At 36.9% G+C, this 20,475-nt stretch overlaps 1 protein-coding gene across 1 annotated transcript in view; it reads right to left on the reverse strand.

Moving 5' to 3' along the window:
• LOC110846739 (dopamine receptor 2) overlaps positions 1 to 20,475 on the reverse strand; it is a 35,360-nt gene that overhangs the window by 9,863 nt on the left and 5,022 nt on the right. Inside the window, exons 3-9 of the mRNA XM_035849460.1 lie at positions 4,428 to 4,781; positions 4,288 to 4,352; positions 858 to 913; positions 684 to 780; positions 415 to 520; positions 187 to 352; positions 77 to 100 (exon numbers count right to left, since the gene is read on the reverse strand). Coding sequence (XP_035705353.1) covers positions 77 to 100; positions 187 to 352; positions 415 to 520; positions 684 to 780; positions 858 to 913; positions 4,288 to 4,352; positions 4,428 to 4,781 — 868 coding nt within the window. The remainder of the gene's footprint in view (positions 1 to 76; positions 101 to 186; positions 353 to 414; positions 521 to 683; positions 781 to 857; positions 914 to 4,287; positions 4,353 to 4,427; positions 4,782 to 20,475) is intronic.

Raw genomic sequence — 20,475 nt, forward strand, 5'->3', positions numbered from 1 at the left:
AATGTAACTATGCCTCACTAATCCTAAACTCAATTCGTATGTAACTTGCCCTTCATTAATAATTGAGAGAACTTACCGATATCCTTGTTGTCTAATTGACCTACAAATAAATCACAAACATGTGTCAATTGGTATACAAAGTTAAGCGTTGCAATTAATCAAGTATATTTCACAAATATATTTTACCTCGTAAAGTGACGTCTTGCTTTGTTGTTTTATGTCCACATTCAAGAAATTTGGTTTGCCGAATAGCTGCCTTGTAGATCTTCCAGTACACAAAGATAATAATCAGCATTGGCAAGTAGAAGCTTCCGGTCACGGAGAATAGAACGTATCCAAGTTGTTTGTTGACCTATAGCGAAGTAAATAACATTTAAAAGAAATCATTCGAGGTCTCTTTTTAATTTTATTTACAGTGCAAAAGTATGGGTCATCCGATATTGGTTCCTTCCAACCAAGCAATGGGCCAATGGAGATGGCGACGGATGACGTCCAGATTAAGACAATTAGCAGAGATGTCCTACGTTCGAGTAGATAATTATTATTCTCAAGTTACCTCATATTTTTATGCACATATGCACAACTCCGTGTCACCCAGTATGATTGGAAGAATGGTTATTTCTATGCATATCTACAAGCTAGCAGTATCTTGATCTTGATAATGTACAATGCATTATCCTAACCTTTTGCCGACCATAATTGTTGAGTACGCCAAAGGTCTGGTAACTCCGATGTACCGGTCCACAGAAATGACACACAGCGATAGGATCGAGGACGTACCTGAATGACATATGAACGTAGATAATGACATCGAGGCAAGAATAATAGGAATATTGAGGTAGTAATGAGTGACTTACAGCAGAGTACATCAACGGCTGCCCACACCGTACAAAAAGTCTGACCAAAGTACCATCTTAAAAGAAAAAAAAGTAGAAAGGTTTCAAATAATTGAACAATATTTGATTAGAAAAAGTTTGAAGGTTATAGTTCGACAAGTGTGTGTATGGATTCACGTTTATTTTGAGCATTTATCATCCATTTCTTCATAACAAGGGGAACGGTAGCGCGTGTGGATGACTTAATTAGGAAAAACATGGGAACAAAGTTTATTAAGAAAGACCTGAAATAAATACGTACAAGTGCTGGGTAGAAATTGTCATTAGAAAACTTTTCCCCAGATTTCAGATACAAGAATATGTATATTTAGAAGTCCAGCCAGATTGTCAATTATTTGATCAGTGAATACTAAGAAAGTTACATTAAAGAGTTTTAATAACTGCGTATAATGTGCCGGTTTTGATGTCATAATTGGAAGTTATATACTGTACGTTAATATATACTTTGAGCTACAGATAAGTATAATTCTCATTTTACCCCCATTCGCATCGCATATGTTTTATATACATAGGTACTGCACAAAATACGCCTTTATGTATACATATACGCCCGTATGTATATACAGTATGTAACAAATTTAATGCTACGATGACATAATTTTTATATCGACATGATCGCGTAAATTTTAAAATTTGAAACTTCGCATAAAAATCTAAAAAGTATATACGGACAATTTCCTCGTCTCCGATTTTTAATATCGCACAAAGGTCAAAGGTCACCATTATTTTTGTGAACAAATTTGAGGCGTCGAAAAGCAAACTTCGTAGATAATTTTTTTTGAACTTTCTAGTATTTTTTATCGGATGCGACATGCGTTTTGAAGAAAAATGAGCTTTGGTCGGACCGTGTACGATTTTTTTGACGCCCACAGGAATTTTTCGCCAAGGACAGGTTGAAGACCTAAAATCGCCACCGCGGGGAAAATTCGAAAACTGAAATATACGTTAGCATATTGACAGTCCCGGTATGCAAACGTATATTTCAGTTTTCGAATTTTCGCCGCGGTGGCGATTTTAGGTCTTCAACCTGTCCTTGGCGAAAAATTCCTGTGGGCGTCAAAAAAATCGTACACGGTCCGACCAAAGCTCATTTTTCTTCAAAACGCATGTCGCATCCGATAAAAAATACTAGAAAGTTCAAAAAAAATTATCTACGAAGTTTGCTTTTCGACGCCTCAAATTTGTTCACAAAAATAATGGTGACCTTTGACCTTTGTGCGATATTAAAAATCGGAGACGAGGAAATTGTCCGTATATACTTTTTAGATTTTTATGCGAAGTTTCAAATTTTAAAATTTACGCGACCATGTCGATATAAAAATTATGTCATCGTAGCATTAAATTTGTTACATACTGTACACGTTGATAATGCGTTGAAAATATTACGCCACATTCAACCACAATTTAAAAAATGGAAAGGCATAATAAAAGGTTCGCCATCAATCGATAATAATGCAATGTATGCACCTTTACTAGATTGAAGTAGAAAATCAAAAAAGCTTTTGAGAAAGCAGACTCTGAAACGGTGTGTAGCTTTGTCCGTTTGACAGAGAATACATAGAATTCCTGATAGCAAACTACATGTATAGGGTTTTATGTAAACTGATAAGTTTCTACATGTCACATGTACATATTGAGGGATGTGGATACGCAAGTATTAGGAAGTAAACTCAAATATGGTTTCATCATTGTTTTTACGGAAGAGCTGCAGACTTGCCAGATTGTTAGATCAGGAGATGGAAGAGGTCAACTGAACTGAAATGACATTTCGCAATCTTGAAGACTATAAAGCATATCATCATTGCCTAAAATGCATAAAATGAGTTGCTACTGGAATTTGATCACTTAAAAACGAAACGAAACGACGATATTAAAAATATCTATAGATTTGACATCCTTTGATACATGAGCCTATTTTATTGAGATTATCAAAAAAAAATTGTAAGTTTTAGCAAAGGAGTTACAACTTTTCTCATATTACCTCAACATGGTCCTGAAGATAAAATTTTCAGTAAATTAATTGTACTTGACTGCAGATCTTGTGCGTAGCAAACATTTTTTATCGTTTTTAACGTCTTCCGCAAAACCTACGTTGTCCCTCAAGGGACTAACTTGTCCAGACAGCAGACACATAAAGGGATAGAAAGCAAATCAATTATCCTGCATAATGGATAAGCTCTATATTGAATTTAAATATTGACTATAATGGTTTATTGAGTCAAGGTGGAAACTAACATAACTTTATGTTTGAATCTACTTAAGTGGGTGCGAAATTGACCAAGTTTTTCACAAACCGGAGGAAATATGTAGCACAACGCAATTTTCGAACCATATTCTTAGAAAAGGTCCAGAAAATATTTTGATTTCAAAATAGTCGTAAAGTAGGAAACGTATTTTCCAACTGATCCATCCAGTGAATGTAAATATACGAGCATTTTTTAGTCAGTCTGGAAAGTCCAAGTCCTACTTCCTGAATTTACATGAAAAAAATTTTACGGATACGCTCCAAGCTTCACTGCTCTGGGGACAATTATATGAATGGTACATTATCTATTATCACTCGGGAGAGAGAAAGTTTACACGAATTACTTTCGCAGTTAAAATACAATTCAGACTCTTACTTTCCAATTTAGTGAATAGCATTGTACTCAATTTTTTATTCTGCTTAACAGGAAGCTCAGGGAGTGGACATGAAGTGAATGCTTTTGTCATTATCCCGCAGGCATTTCGAGGTATTCTCGCATGAAGGAGTCACACCAATGCGGATTTGGTTCCAGAGGTTTTTTTACATAGGTAATTCCCCTGATACCTTGAAAATTCAAATTGGTTAGCTGAATTTGAAGTTGGAAACAATTGAATTGTAATTCGAGTTTGAAGCTATTCTTTTGTGCATTCGCTCTCTAACCAGACCAACGAAGAGACATTCTCCAAAAACCGCATGCATTTGAGTGGGTGTGAGAAGATTTGTTTGCATGCATTCTTTCTTTCTTTGGAAAGTTGGAGAATCTGTATTTCGTGTTTTAAGGTTGGATTGGCCCAAATATCTAATGGTACACGGAAAACTTCACACATGAGCAAATGCATGCATGCAAGTGTCATGGAGGTAGGATCCGCATGATTCGATCAGCTTTGTCAAATAATGGTGAAGGACATTTGCTTCACGATTTGACCGCAGCCTCCAGTGATATATAATGCAGGCACACGTGCATCTAAAGGATGTACCTGTGTCAAGTTCCGGCTCTATAAATATTTCATTCGACTTTCTACAGTGGTGTTCATGCCATTTGCCCTTGTCTACTAAGTAAGTCGGCATATATTGCGCTGTAAATCATTTCCTACATTTTTCCATCTAACAGGTATTCTTTTAAAAATGCAACAGGACGTGACTCACCTTCCGGTAACCTCAAAAACTGCAGAGAAAGGTAAAACGGTCGTTCCCAAGAGTAAATCCGCCACCTAAATTTGATACGGCGATTTAAGTTAGTATTCATACAAAATTTGTAAATGATGAGCCTATTTGAAGAAAAATACCGCCAGATTAACGATGAGGTAGTGCGTCGAACTTCTCAAGTTTCTACTGACAGCAACTGACATGAGGACCAGCACATTTCCAAAAATAGTGAACAGAATGATGAGACCGAGTGCGGCTGCTTTAATCAACGTTCCAATCAGCTCCGTATTGTCTTTGGAACATAAAAAGCTCAGAGGATTTCCATCATTATCGGAACAAACACCGCTCCGATTATTGAGATCCAGGTCAAAGGGGGGCTGTTGGAGGAGTCCGCTGGAACCCAAAATGGAATTGGACGGTGAGAGATCGCCCAAAGCTGATTCCATTCCAACGGTTGTGCTGCTGTTGTTAAATAAGTGCAGGTTTAAAGGGATCTGAAATTCAAAGTAAAAAATATTATTGAAATGTAAGCATGCGGGTATTTACTCGTACATTTTATGTAAAGTGACGGAGATAGGGAAGGATGATGATCGTCAATATTTGCATTCCTTTCACTTTCGGTTCAAAGCATCCTTATTACAATATTCATGAATAGATAAATAGCGAGATAGTTGGAATATGTGTGGCCTAGAGATATGATGATTGTGTGCGCGTAAACTTAAGAAATGTTACGTTTCAAAGAAACTCGGCGGAAAGTATATCATTCTTAATTGTGGTGAAGTAAAATAGGTAAATGAGTATGTGGGAGGAAATATGAAATAAGTATGTCAGCACATATGTAATCATGATTGTTGCTAAAATTCTGTGTTTAAATTATTAAATGTACATATGTACATCTAAATGTACAATGTGCTTGCAGCCCTGCAGGTTTATGTTTTTGATGGTTCCTTGCAAGTACATACTTGTGAGTGACAACGGTTTGAGTACTTCAAGCGTTAGATAACCATAATAAATATGCTAAACTAATATTTAAAAGTTGCATCATGCAGAGTGGTTTTCGTACTGCAAGTCTAAATATAAGATTCGTTTACATTTATGTATGTAGTTGAAACATGAACACCACATCCTCAAAACTGCGTCGGAACGTATTGAATCGCAATTACAATGTCGACTCGTATTTACATTCCTTCAAACTGCAGTATTTTGATGAGCGCAATTCCGTTGAACTCGACATAGCGTTCATTGGCACTTTCTTCCGATATTGTGTGCCTAAGCAAGTAAACAAGTATTGTAAATGTGTTATACAAAGTCAACATCATCACGGAAAAGCATGGCTAAAGATTCGCATTTATTTGAGTTTGAGGTAAATTGAGGGAGTCATGTGCGAAATTGAAATAGTTGTGCAAGAGTTCCTTTCTACGTTAAGATCTGCAACCGACTTATAAAAAAACGAAGTGGAGAAAGCGATTAGTACGAAGGAACTTTACTCAATGAACTGAATGTCGAGGAGGATGTGAAAGTTAAACAAATGTCAATTTGTTCACACGAATGAGATTATTTTTTGCTATATTAGTTTCTACTTCCCATGTGAACTTCCCTTCCACAAATAATTGAACAATGCGCTGGGTGCCAATTCGTTCCACCCGATTAGAATTTCATGTTTAAAATGAAACCATGTTTGCCATTCACAGTGTTGGCGAATGACGGAGGACGCATTACTCGCTCTGTCCAACACAATCCACATGGAAGAAAACTTTCTCTGTAATAGATAAGATTTTGCTGAGGATTCCCCCTCGAACACACATTTTGCTTGCATTGGACCTGATGGAAAGTACTCACAATGGAGGCGCAAACCATGTTCATCCGGGATTATTTTTTGATCATGTTAGTTTGCAAGAGGAAGTCTTTAGAAACAACATTTGGCACGGCACTTGCGCAGATGCGCAAAATTCAGCACGTTATGGGCGCAAAAGTTCGCAAAAACGAACGATTTTTCGGCTCGCGCTCTACCGTGCATGAAGAATCATGCGTTTTTGCGAACTTGTGGCGCCCGTTATGTGCTGAATTTTGCGCATCTGCGCAAGTGCCGAGCCAAATGTTGTTTCTAAAGACTTGCTCTTTCAAACTAACATGGTCAAAAAATAATCTGGGCTGAACATGGTTTGCGCTCCCATTGTCAGACGGATTACGAAACTACTACAGTAATACAATATTTAACTGTCATAAAGCCATACCAAGAATTCCATTAAACTAAATATGCATCATAAATCAGATTAGATTTATGATTTTTGTGCAAATATTTGAAACTCATTATTTCGTAAAATTTATCAACTTGAAAGGGTATTTGCTCACGTGGAGGAACTCATCTACTTGTATATTTATCTGTCTCATACACTTTCCTATGTCTTTTCTAGTTTAAGTTAGTAGAATTTCAGAATCGCATCAAGTCACGTGTTTCATTCGGGTTGAAGGGTTGAATTTAAATAATGAAGGATTTTTTTCAGTTAAAAACAGCAATGCTATGCATACAGCAGGAAATGTAACCTTTTTTCCACTCAAGGAAAAACGTAGATAAACTTCCATATTAGCTAAATCTTGGTATTCTGCATCTGTCTCCATCCCATCTTATGTATTTTAAAGAACCTCTTAGTCATTCTTGTACCTTTTTCTTTATAAAATTCAATTTCACGAGTGTAGAATTGAATGAAGTGCCACGTGCTGAATTCAGATTTCATTCTTTTCAACGGAAGATGAATCAAAAACGTGACTGAATTTTAAAACTTTGGATGCATACACACGCTGAACTCGTGCTGATATTTTGCTAATATTTCTGAGAGTAAACTTGACGAGGATATCATTCACGCACGCATTCGCTAGAGAATTCCTGACCATTCTTTGTATCTGTGATTACCAAACATAGAAGAAATAAACATTATTTTACCCATACTCGCCATAAGAACATTACCAATATGTCAATAGTACAAATAGTGCAACCCAAGAAATAGTCTGAGCTTCTCCTCAGAGTATGTATTTAGTTGCCGTTTGGAAAAATTTAAGAGACCGGCTACAAAAACACTAAGCCTGATGGACCTCTGAGAAAGCATTCCATTACACCTACACAAATGCCAACGTGACATTATTTATGGTGAGAGTTGTATATATTCCTGATGGATATTTTTGCTGGTCACTCTCCATCAAGCACACTTATGTACCTACGTGAATGAAAAGCACTTGAGCAGAACAATACAAATCGATAACGTGTCCCGATAAATGCGAAACGGAAACATTAATGGTAATAAAAGTCTGTCCCCGCACACTCCACGTGGAATTTGGATCTAATTAAGAAAGCAGACGCACGACGAAATGGAAATTACTGGGGGAAAATGTAACACTTTCTTGGATCAGACATCACACCGGTTGACACGGCCTTTACGCTTCCGTTAAAATTGGGCCATCCCGCATTTGCATTGAAAATTATGATAATGTTATGCAGAAGATTGGACATAAAATAATTTCATTACCAACAAGTAGGCATCTGGAGAAAGTGAATAAGTAGGCGATGGTAATGGAAAAAAATTCACAACCTTTAGCTGACTGAGTAGCGGAGAATTTTTACGACAGGCAGGTGAAGTAAAGTAGGTGAGTGGATGATGTGAAATGGGTTTCAAGTATTTGAAGAGGTCCGTAAACACGGAATTTTATCCTTCAACATTTTTTTCTCTTCGGGATTATCGCCTCATGGAGAGAGGGAGAGAGATTAGATAAACTGCTAAGGTTTGTGGGCTGGTGAAAGTCTTACTTTTCCCCAGTCGATTATTGACCTTTAAAAATATCTTTAAAAGATATCTTTAAAATTTTATTCCTTGTTACATTTCACGGACAATTTAATAGGCTCTATGGACCAGAAAACCAAATTAAGTCGTATCTATTTGATAGAGTAAAGCATTCAAGGGAAGTTGGAAAACAGGTTTTCCTAACAAGTGTGGGTGTTCGGGGTCAAATCAACACTCGTAAAAGCTAATTGTCTAGTGAAAGAATGAACCTAGAATCCATTACATAAATAAGTATAGGACAGATCCGATGAACGAGAGAATGTGGATTCTAAATAGAATCTATCGACTATCGAGTAATCTGGTCGCAAATATCAGAGAAATGAAAAGAGTATAGTTAGCGTTGCTGAAGAGCCTCGGGCGTACCCACATCGTATGTACGGTAAGTATTAAGTACAAACGAAATATGACTATGGTAAAGCTGAAACCAACTGCCCAAACAATTTTGAAAAAGCTCTCGAACAAAAATCACATAGTTGAAGATTCCAAGCTTCAATCTCTCAAAAATTTTGTAGAATTTTGACAGGGACCCGAGGAGAATAATCAAATGCTAAAGTGAAAACCGTAGCAAAGCACTGATGCCGGTTGGTGGAAAAAGCTTGGTTCTACCCTCAAGGACATTAGTGGACAATTAAAAATAGCTAAAATGTACATCTACAAGTTATAAAAATTTCATTTGATTTTGATATAAAATTCACTTTCTGCAGGCCATAAACAAAGACTTTAATTACTACACAGCCCTTATACAATATGTTGAAGATACAGGACGCGGACGCTAGCTCATGATAATAGATGTTGAATGGGCAAGACTCATTCGTATTCTAAAAAATATTCAACCCACTTGTCAACGACTGCTTGGTCTCTATATGTCTGGCACTTTACCCAGTTTATCTTATTTACATTAAAATGTAGGGCAAGCATTTCAGAAATGTAAGCACAAGTATTTAGGTACATATTTAGGAAGGAAGGAAGCGCTTTAGGGCCGCTCTAACGCTCTTGGTATTCTGTAGCCTCCACGTTGACAACCAAAAAGAAAGTCAGCAGTGCTCCCCCATGTGCAAAATGTAAGTACGTATAAATTTCAGGATATGCTTAAGAAGATGAAATTCGGAAAGGAAAGCCGTATTACTCTAGCAATTTAATAAAGTGTTTTTAATTTCCTAAAATCTCTTAACGAAAGAATGCAACATTAGTTTACATTGGATTTAATACTAATAATTTGTCAATATTATCCACACAGTGTTTTGAAGGTAGTTTTAATTTATAACTTTTTGCAAGGTTTTGAATGGATTCTAATGAGTTTGAAATCGTTTGCAATTTCATTTAAGCACATCGAAAAAGGAGCACTGTATAAAAACGTGTGAATTTTAGCACATTTTACAATTCACGTATAAACCGTGTCTATTACCAGGAATCCTTTCTTGACTTTTCATTTCAGCTTTGAGAAGGTTCTTTCTTCTCAAACCATTCAGCAGAAAACGTCACCCACCAACTTTCTCTTGTATTTGCGTACCTGGGAGTACACCGGAACGAGGAAGGGGATGTGTTGCATATAATAAAAGCATGTAACCAATTTGCCGTTAAATTATACTCGTTTTCAATTTGTGCAGAAATTCATTATTCCGATGTTTCGAGCTAATTCAGTTTTCTCCATTTAGTTGTATTCTGTCTCCTCTCGTGCGTCGACCTCCCGTCCTGAAACCTTTCGCTTTGATGACGCTCATGTGTCAAAAGCGTAGACACGAAATTGGAATAGTCAGTGACACATCGAGGACATCCTGCTGTCCAGATACAATACAACTTATTTAATGGTGTCAAATACATCAAGAATCGCACAGGGCTGCTGCTCCTGCACGTGGAACGAGTGAACAAGTGGTGTGAACAAATTGTAGAACGACGCAATAAAATGCAGATTTTCTACCCTTACATACGTATATTTATTATGTGCATGTTCTTGAGTGGTAATGACATGGCATTGCCTATCCGCTAATCGCAATTTCCTCCATCTATACTTATGTATGTAGCTAGTTTTGTGTGCATATGAGGTAAATACGCCCAGGATTTATGTAGGAGAATAATATTTACACGGACCTGCCACTTACTTACATATGCAGGATGATGGTAGGTACGTATCTCTGCTTGCACAGCTAGCCAGCCAGCCACCGCTTTCACCTTTCCTATTTGCCATCCTTCGTAGAACGGAACAAAAAAGTCGAATCACGGACAGGACAACTCTATCCAAAGTCAAACACGAATTCTTTGGACTTCATCATCATGGCTGCAAACAAGGCTTGTCCGATTGTTGTTTAGATGATCGTGTGGAGGAAAAGCGACGAGATAAAGATGATAAAAGTCAGAACGACATCATCATATCGTCGCAGATTGAGTCAAGTTGGATTGAAAATCGTGTCATATTTCGGGTACCAGCTCATCACATGGATGCATGATTTATTATTATTTTTCCAAGTAGTGGATCAAGCAGTGAAACTAAATATGATATAACAATAAAGGTGTCAAGTTTCCCCATTCCGTGTTGAATAAGGATTCAACACTACTATTTAGCACTGTATGTACGAGTCGTGTTTTTGAATAGATAAGGCAATTGAAATGTGAATCCATGCTGAGAGAAAGCGATAAAATAAATGTTAATGTAAATGTCAACATTTTTGACAACCGGACACATGGAGGATTATCTCGCCTGGAATTCTCACACCAATTCATACATTTCACATTTCAGGATCTAAATCTGTAGTACTAAAATAAATATGAAGCTAAAATAAAAGTTATTAATAACAGTACTAAATCCTCTAAAATGCTAGGTTCTATTTTAAATGGACTTTTTTACAGAATTGGATCGTTTAACTGAACGTAAGAAAAAACAAACAAACAAATCCATTAGCAAGAAGACGCTTCCACAAAATGCAGGAAACTTGAGATAGGCTAGTGCAGAATTACGTAAGATTATATATGATAAATTACCAAGAAAAAACAATTTACTTTAATTTGAGCGCATTATAAATGAGAGACTTGGAAGAGGGGTGTCCGTATGTATAGCAGTCAGCCCTGCTTATCCTCAGAATTAAGATGCATAGGTTTATACAATGCACATCTCTTATTACTGATGCAATTTAGCTCTCAACGTTGCAATGAGAACTCCTCCTCTCCAGTTCCATCTGCTTTGAAGACTAAATTATTTGCTGCAGGATGATGATAATGACGCTCTGATGATAGTGATAACAAGAGAAAGGCTGCTGCCTTAGCCATGCCTCATTAACTACTTCACCTTTTTCATGTTAAAACCACAAATACAGTCCTCCGGCGCAAAAATAGTTTCACTTTGGTTCAAGAGTCGCCACTGCGTAGAGAGCAGGAGAGAAATTTATGTAGGAGTGGGGGCATGTTCTTATCTTTATTCGGCCAAGGATTTGGTTACATTCTCCAACCAAGCGACAAGTCAACTTTAATCAAAATCTTGGATACCTTTCTCCAAGAAAATGAGCCCAACCCTCTCGAGAAAGTCAATGATTCGAAGTCCCATTAATAAAAGCAATTCTGTTCTCCGACGTTTTTGTTGGTTGGCCTCGGCCTCAAGCAACTCGAATGGGGAATCATCCGTGAAATGTGTCATACGGTGGGGCAAATCAGGCTAAAGTTAAACGTCATACTTACTGAACAAGCAGTTGTTTCTATCGATTATGCACACAGGAGAAAATGCAAAACTGGAAATAGCCGAAAAGTGCACTTTCATTCTTCTCATCATTCCGGATGTATCGGTGCAACTTGAGCTAAATGGTGAAATGGAGATCTATGCCAAGCCTTTAGCTAAACATTTACACAAAAATGTCCCTTCCGTCAGTGCGTGGGTGGCTCCTACACATGAATTACATACAAAAAATATGCACATATTCTGGAAAAATACTTAATAGGGTTTCGATTCGTACATACATTTACCAAATTGTTAATATGACATACACAGAGAACATGCAGAACACGCCTTGTTGTCTAAATCAATCTTGTTCCGTAACCATTTAGAATTCATCCTGTATTCACCAGTTGGAGGGTTTCGTTCTTGGCAAGGGAACTATTCGACAAGTTCGACATGTGTTAGCGTTACTGCCTCCTGGAGCATGTATGCATTTACTTATGTACTAATCTACAATAAGTGAACGCCAGAGTTTATAAGCAGATTCGGTAATAGAAACCAGACAAGTACTTTATTTAGTTTATTTATTAGTTTATCAACGGAATGAGCCAGCCTGAAGACGACCTATGACATGCTACCCGTTATGTACATATGTATGTACATATTGCTCAAAGATGTGCACGTGAACATCCATCCGACTAATCTAATTCTTTCTATTCATTACCTCCATGCCTTCCTTCCGTTCTGTTTTGAAGTTTGTGAAGCCTAATTGTCTTTGCATTATTTATTCGAAGGACGACGATAAAGAGAACAAAGCTAAATACTTGAACCGACACAGTAGCTCGTTACCCAGAAACTCTCTCTCTCTAAACAGCTTGAGATTGGAGAAGGTCATATTCTCCTTGTGCCCAACGGATTTTTTTTGCATCTCATCCTTTTCAACTTGTCTGGAATAAAGCGGAGGATGAAAGAGACAATACGGGTGGGTGTAGGATGACAGTAAATTCTACAGAGACTGAATAAGTAGACCTCCTCATTGATCAAAGCGCCATCAAAATCTGAGCCTGAGTTATATTTCTCCAATTTATATTCGTTAAAGAAAATAAGGGCTGGGCAGGAATGGCAAGAACCCCGAAAGGCGAATTTGAAAGCGAAACGATCCTCTGTTTTTGTTACTTCTGCCTCCGCAGTCATACAGTATCCCGTCTTGATGAGATGGGAACGTGACCGTGACAGATCAAATCACTAAGAGAAATGAAATGACAAACTAATGGAGGGTTCAAGTAAATAAGCTGACGTACTCTCCTCCCTCTTTTCCTCTCTTTTCCTCTCTCTCTCTCCCTGGGTTCAACTGGTTAAGGAGATTACTTCGTAGGACAGAAAAGAGACAACAAGACGAAAAGAGTTTATCTCACGCAGTCCGTTGCCTAAAAGTGATATGTCTTGTTGTGGTGGGTTGATTAAGTCAATCCTCTTAAAGGATCAAGATGCGATGAGGTGAAAGTCAGTTTCGTAGAAGCAAAATGGTTTTCGTAACTTGATTCCAATCTATAAAATGTGTGGTTGTGTAACAGCAGAGAAATGCGCACGCAGTCGTCTTTTAAATTCGTCCAATTCAAACATTTTCTGTTCCCGACTCATAATTCAATTTAATGCAGACGAAGAACATAATAGCCTCATTCTTATGTTTGTAACTACATAATTTTAATTAGAATAGAGCAAAGCGAAGGGAAAATCAGATTCTACTAACAGAATTATAGACTTTAATTCGGCTGCTGAATAAGTAAGCAGGATTAAGGATGTTGCAACAACAAGTATGTATAAGCAAATAAATCGTTACGTATTCTGAGATTTTGGGGCCGACCAGATTGCAATTTCCTTTCGTTTTAAAAGAGATAACCCACGCATGCACTTTGTATAACTTCCTAGATACATAAGAGATAAACTTATTTTATAGAGTTGACTCTCCGAAAAATAATGATGGCTTGATTTTTCGTCGCGTTATATTTGCTTGCTTCAAGTTTTAGACGTGACGTGCAATTCTAGAATGGGCCTAATTACCTAGTGGAAAAATCAGACCAGGCCAAAGGGTAAAGGTAATATCAGGAATAAGGCCATGAAGGCTCAAGTCTAAAATTGTTGATAAGTATACAGACAGATATTACGAGTCAGTCGACAAGAATTAATGTGGTGGAAATGTTTGAATGATATAGAAAGTGTAAAGAAAAGTAATCAGAGCTCCATCTCAATTTTTTCCTGCAATGACACTTGGGTTAATTCAGGTGGAAGTATTTTTTACATGAGTAGAATGTCATCTCATCTCATCTTCATTCCGCTCATGGAATTACTTTTCTATATTTTTCCTTCAGGCGTAGCTCCAGCCACCTTATTGAGAAACAAACCAACCATTTATAATTTTTGGATCGAGGCCATCCGAGAAAGTAAATGTGTAAGCGTGCACCTATTTTAATACTTCGCAAATGCATATTTCTAAAGTTTAGACTGATAATTCAGTTCAAAAATTGAATTATTTGATGCTCATTTCACCAAACCATTTAGAGAAATTATCAAGATTCTGATTTGTTTTAAGTGACAATAAAAAAGGAGGAAATATATAAGTCCGGAAGCCACTTGAGCTGTTAAACAAAAATTGGCAATGGCAGGGAATGAAGTTTTTGGATGAAACTACTGCAAGGGACTTGAGGGATTAGAAGATCTCGTTCAGTTCGTTATTGCGATGTAAACTTGTCAAGTTGATTTCCGGGTTGATCAGTAAATTACAACAATAAATACGTGAAGTATGGAATACAAATATTGCTGACTCAACAGAACGCAGCTAAATCTGGAGAAATTCTGATATTTTTTGCTAAATTATATAATTCGATTAGATTTTTCATTAGAGCATATTGTTATATAAATTCAATATTACGGATACTACATATCTGCGCATACTCTTTTCGGAATTGGACTTACATCAAACTTTCACTCTCGACCCATATCGTTTAAATTTTTACATCCTCAAACGTTCTAAATATCTGAAAGTCGATATTTAGAATTTTATGTTGACAAGGATTCCGTCAACTACGGCACCCAGCTAATTGGGCACTGTTGAAAAACTTCACTCCTTATTACGCGTCTCGTATTTTATTATTACTAAATGCTTCTACGTCCATCATATTTAATTAAAAATTATCTACACTCAGAAGGGATCTATAGATTACAAACCACTTTCATAACGTAGCGTAAGGACGATAAGAACATGCCTGGCTTGGATGATTGCTGGATGATATTGGTTTTGTTTGTTCTTTGACTTTGCCTGTCTGAGTCTGATTGAGAATGTGGTTCATGACCACACACCATGCGAGGAATGCCGTACTTTCTTTGTTCTTCTTTCAGCAGTTTCAGTTTCATACCCCTTTTTGGGCTGCAGACAAGTTATTGTTGTTGTTAAAGCAAAGCTGAGCAAATATGTGTGTTGTTTTTGTTGCGTAACCCAGTAATTGCATACACACCTCGTTTATATGTACGGAGAAGTGAATAAAACACCAAAACGCTACGTGCCTTTCTCTAGAAATGTAAAAAATTTAGACAAGCGGGGTAATTATTTAACAATTCTGCCCCCAGCCAGCACATTCGCAAGGTGTTTGTCTTTACGGAGGAGAAGTTTAAGTCCTTTTATGATTGGTGGTGAAAGTATTACTTTGTCTGGAGTAGCCACATTATCCACCACATTATCCAGCATTTCAAGGCTTGCTGTCCACAAAATTGGTTGTTTAATTCCGCCACTGCTGCTGCTGCTACTAAATATCTCGTCGTTGCTGGCTTTGTTCGTTCTTCTTGTATTGCGGTTTCCCAGGTCGCTTGCATGAAGGGACCACTGTGTGATGTGGCTTTCTATCTATTTAAATATTGCACACGGTCTTTTACCGTTTACTCTGTTACTTTGTGGTTTCCTGGCTGGCTGGGTTTACACAGGGGAAAGTTTGTGTCTGTTTCTACCTGCTGCTGCTGCTTCTACCTTGAACGTTTCAATTGAGCACTCTTTACTCTTCCGACATTTGAGGTCAATTGCTTTGGCAGTTGATGTGACGTGAATACTTGTTACGCTGCGGCTGGATTCGTGGATATGTATAGTACGCCATGCCGTACATATATTTACGATTCTTCGAGGTAGAGAAAGGACACGTGCTGCACGTTTTTTGGGGGGAATCATTTGACTTTGAGGATTGGAAGCACTTCAACAAAGGAATTATGAACCCTTGTTTATTGACAGTAGAAAATGTGTGAAATTGATTAATAAAATATATTCTAATTCACCAATTGTGTATTATGTACACAGATTATTTTATGCATGCATGTAAATGCATATTAAATATAAGTGCATATTACATGCATGTGCACTTTTTCTATACCTTCTCAATTTAAATATTCCAAGAAAGACCCCTTCAACTTGATAATATTTAGTTAATGGATGTAACCCTGGACTTTCTAAGGTTTCTTGACTGATTTACTAAACTGATTGTTAGGACGATAAGTTCACGACTGTAATCACACGAGTTACGACTAATCTATAACTAACGTAACTATTATCAGGCCGCAGAGCAGAGTCTAAAAAGTCACCCAATTTGCTCCGAAATTATCAGTTTGCTGCTCATTCGGACGTAACGAATGCAATTTACTTCTGGACAATTTCATCAACCTGTCAACATGGGGACTGCTGGCTAAGTACATATTTAAGAATGGGTATGAAGAATCTAGACCACTGCTGCTCGTGACTAGTGAGTAATCATTTCAGAACGGGTTCCATTAAGTCCCCATTATGGTCAAATTAAATTGCAGAAACGCAGTTGTCAAAGTTGCCAAAGTCATGATGAAAGTATGTATGTGAAGTTGTGGCTTTGTAAGACATACAGCAAATACACATACAACATATGAATGTAGACAGGATCCGTATTTCAAATTGCGAAGCTTTGTACACTCAAAACACCTAAACTATGTTTGCATATAAGATCGTAACATTTGTTACAAGGGTCATAAGAACTAAAAATTAACAGTTATCAACGTCAAGTTGTGAGTGGCGAGACGATGGAATATTTCGCAAAGAAAGAGTTGCTTCATGCTGAGACAAATTCTAAAGTTTCTCCATTTATTCTTGAATCATGTTGTCCTGCTGACCTAGAATCCTAATTATTTGTCATTTCATAAAATACAAGAGTACAATGGGATTTAATTTTCCTTAGCTTGCCGTGGGAGTATGAAGTTAGAGCTAGAATCACTTTATACTCTTAGACCATCTAACCAAGGATAAGCAGAAACGTAGGATGTGACGTGACTTGGCCACCCCTTCGTGATTTGTTTATTTACGGAACAAATATAAGCGTAGGTACAATTATTATCCTTGTGAGTGTCGAGGATCATGGACAAAATCTCTGATGCGATCTGTATAAATGACTCCTACGTTCTTAACCACAGTTAAATGAAACATGAAGTTCTTGAATTCAACTTATTTTCAAATAAAGTTAATGTTCAATGAATCAAAATAAAGTGTTTCTTAAAAACCTTTAATAATCCATCTCTGTATCCTCGATTATATGAAACAAGTGTGTCACTAATTTTATGCGCTACACCGACGTGTAAAGTACGTAAATGGTTATTTCATTTGCACAGAGATAAAAGCCCCCAGTGACGACCAGACGAATTGTACATGTTATTTTTTACGAAAATCTTTTGATCATCTGTATATGTAACAAAACAGTACTTTGATCATTTAAACACTTGAAATGAATAAAAACAAAAATTTACATGATGTAAAAGTTATCGTAAAATTTCATCATTATGCGCATTTCATCCTCCTTCGTTTGACCTTCTTTAGTAATCAACCCAACGGTTGAACTTTTACTTTTATTTATTCAGTCATAAAAATCAGTGATTGTTGTGTGAATATGTAACTGGTGTACAAAATCTACTAGTATACATAATTATTATACCCATTAATTTAATACATAGTCAATTGGTGTTAATATGTATTTATATTATCTTCCACGTACTTATTTATTCCAGATTGGCTGGTGTATCTATGCAGGTAAGCATAATATGGATTGCCTATTGGCGGAGAAATGGTTTGGTTGCATAACTAAAGAATACAACAATAGACATCCATTTTGATGCATGCATAATATATTTTCGTGTGCTGAACACAAAAGAGATTTCTGTTCGATCATAGTCGAATGGACAGAGCAATGATGACAAAGAATTATTATGTGTGCATATTCACGAGGTTGGAATTGTGACACTTGAAATGGCCAACACAATTTTGAAACTCGTTTACAAGTAAATGATATCTCTCTTCAGAGTGACGACCTGGATCCATCTCCAGCCAGAGACTTCTTCATTTCAAAGAATTTATCTACATATTTATTTCCGTCGTATTTAGCACATATTGCGATTTGGAATTTGACGGGAAAATGCTACAGGAATATATGTCATCATTTATACAACTGCACAGGAAATTCCATAACTTAACGCACGTGTAAATACGAGATAATTTTATTACTCGCTATTTTGAAATTCTTCCACAACGCACCACAACTCAATTAACTTAATTCTATTTTATGGAATCCTTCGTGGTAATGCTGTAAACAAAATGCGAGTAATGCTTCATAGTATTTACTGCTTGGAACTGTGCAAAAAGCATGTGATCGATTTAAGGGGGTAGGGGTCAAGGAATCTTTTCCCATGTTGCATAGATCACACCAAGTCGGTGGGGGTCAAAATTCCCCGAAAATCTACCACATGATTTGTGTAATCTCGTTGGTAGTGTGAAATAATTGAGTAATTCTGATTCAATTTGTCGCACTTCAAGAAATCTGGTCCGAGTTCAACACGAGTAATTGATTTATGAAAGCTCAGCCCAACAAAATGGGCAGTGGCGGTGGTTCACTTTCACTCTTCGACCCAGCCTTCAGGCCATCTAGTCAAATCTAGCTAGCCATCCATCCATCTGCCATTCCTGATCTGTAATTTAAACTGCATACTGCGCATCGTGCTTTCACTTCTAAAATCTCTACAGGAATATATAAATTAAGTTATTATTGCAAACTGCAACAACCTGCTGTCACTTGTAGTACACATATCTGGGTCAAGGGAAAGATCTCACTTTCACCGTCAAAACATGCCAATAGCGAACTTTGTGGTGAAAGCGTGTGTTGTTCTGAAAGTCCGATTAAATCTGGATATTCTTTAATTAAATTAATTATTCGGTGGGAAAATATGTAAAACTACAAGTTAAAAACAACGATCCGGTTTGACGAAATATAATTACAGATATTATTGTAATTCCAATTTCAAGTCCGTGTAAATACTTGAAAAACTAGTTAGAGCCGAACAGTCGAAGAGAAAACTTTGAGAAGGATTAGAGTCAACAGATAAATTTGCCTAATAAGAAAGCGTCGGCCTCCTAGGCCATAAAACATAGGAGAAAGTCGGGGTTGGAATGTGTAAGTGAAGGAGAAAAGCAGTATTCGATTAGAAATACCAGCTTCTTTAGGAGCCTTCTGCTTAAAAGGTTTAAAATTTTATCACTTCCTCAACTCTGGAGTTTTTCAAGTTGAACGAAGAGTTGGTATAGAGAGTGAGATATTAAGTGAAAATGAGTGAAAGTACTTTTCTCACTCGACCGATGGTGACGAAGAGCTTTCACTTTCAGGAAAACTCTTCATCACAGTCAAGTATTTGGGATGGAAAGGAAAAGGAATGGCAAGGTTAAGCTAAACTACTATTAAAAACGAACTTTGAGTTCCAGCCATTGTTGGTAAGAAAAAGTCCTGCCACTATTTACTACCGAAACTGGACGATTTAAGTTTGAACGAGTGTAATCGTTAATAATTCCGGAAATGTTGGAAAAGCAGGCTGTAGGTATTTTTGTGAAAAGTCCATCTCTCAAACTTTAAGTGGCGTTTAGACGGTTGGGTAATGTCAAATTTTGACGACTCTTCTTTTTTGATACTTTCAAAACTTTCTTTTCACAGATTGCGGAAATGTACTTATTTTTTGCTATTTGAATCAAATAGCAATGGAGTGACGTATAGAAGTCTCATTTGTAAATATGAATATTTATCTTGAACACAGACTCGACATACAGCTTTTAATTAAAGCTATGTAAGTACGGGTCTGGAATAAGCCATTAGCTACTAACTAATTGGACGCACAAATTAGCAAAACTTCATTCTAGCGTAGGCACTAATGAGTTGGATTTCTTGAATACGTTTTCGAAAAATGTGTACTAAAAGTAGTATAAATAAGGAGGAGTTTGCAAATTTCTTGTCAAAATGTACATTGCAGACTTGATGTAGCCCAAGCTAGTAATTCGTCTCACCACTTCTTTCATTTCAAAACTCGATTCAGAAAATTAGAACATTTTTGAGACCTTTGACCAACATTTTATAAAAGTGGAATCTCTGCGTATCGAATTGCCCTTATATTGCAAAATTTCAACTTTTTCGACGAATTAGTAAAACCAGTTTTAACAATGATCTTCAATTTACTGAATTTTAATACTTTAAATTTTATTTTTAATCTGGTGTCTACATACTAATTGCCAAATTCAAGGCAGATACATATGTGCATACATCGGTTAAAGTTAAACCATTCGACCGATATCGTGTCACCGACCAACAGATATACGGACATGACGATTTTATCAGCCCTAGCTTGGAT

The sequence above is a fragment of the Folsomia candida genome, unplaced genomic scaffold (assembly GCF_002217175.1).
Source record: "Folsomia candida strain VU population unplaced genomic scaffold, ASM221717v1 Fcan01_Sc003, whole genome shotgun sequence".
In the NCBI taxonomy this organism is placed as follows: domain Eukaryota; kingdom Metazoa; phylum Arthropoda; class Collembola; order Entomobryomorpha; family Isotomidae; genus Folsomia; species Folsomia candida.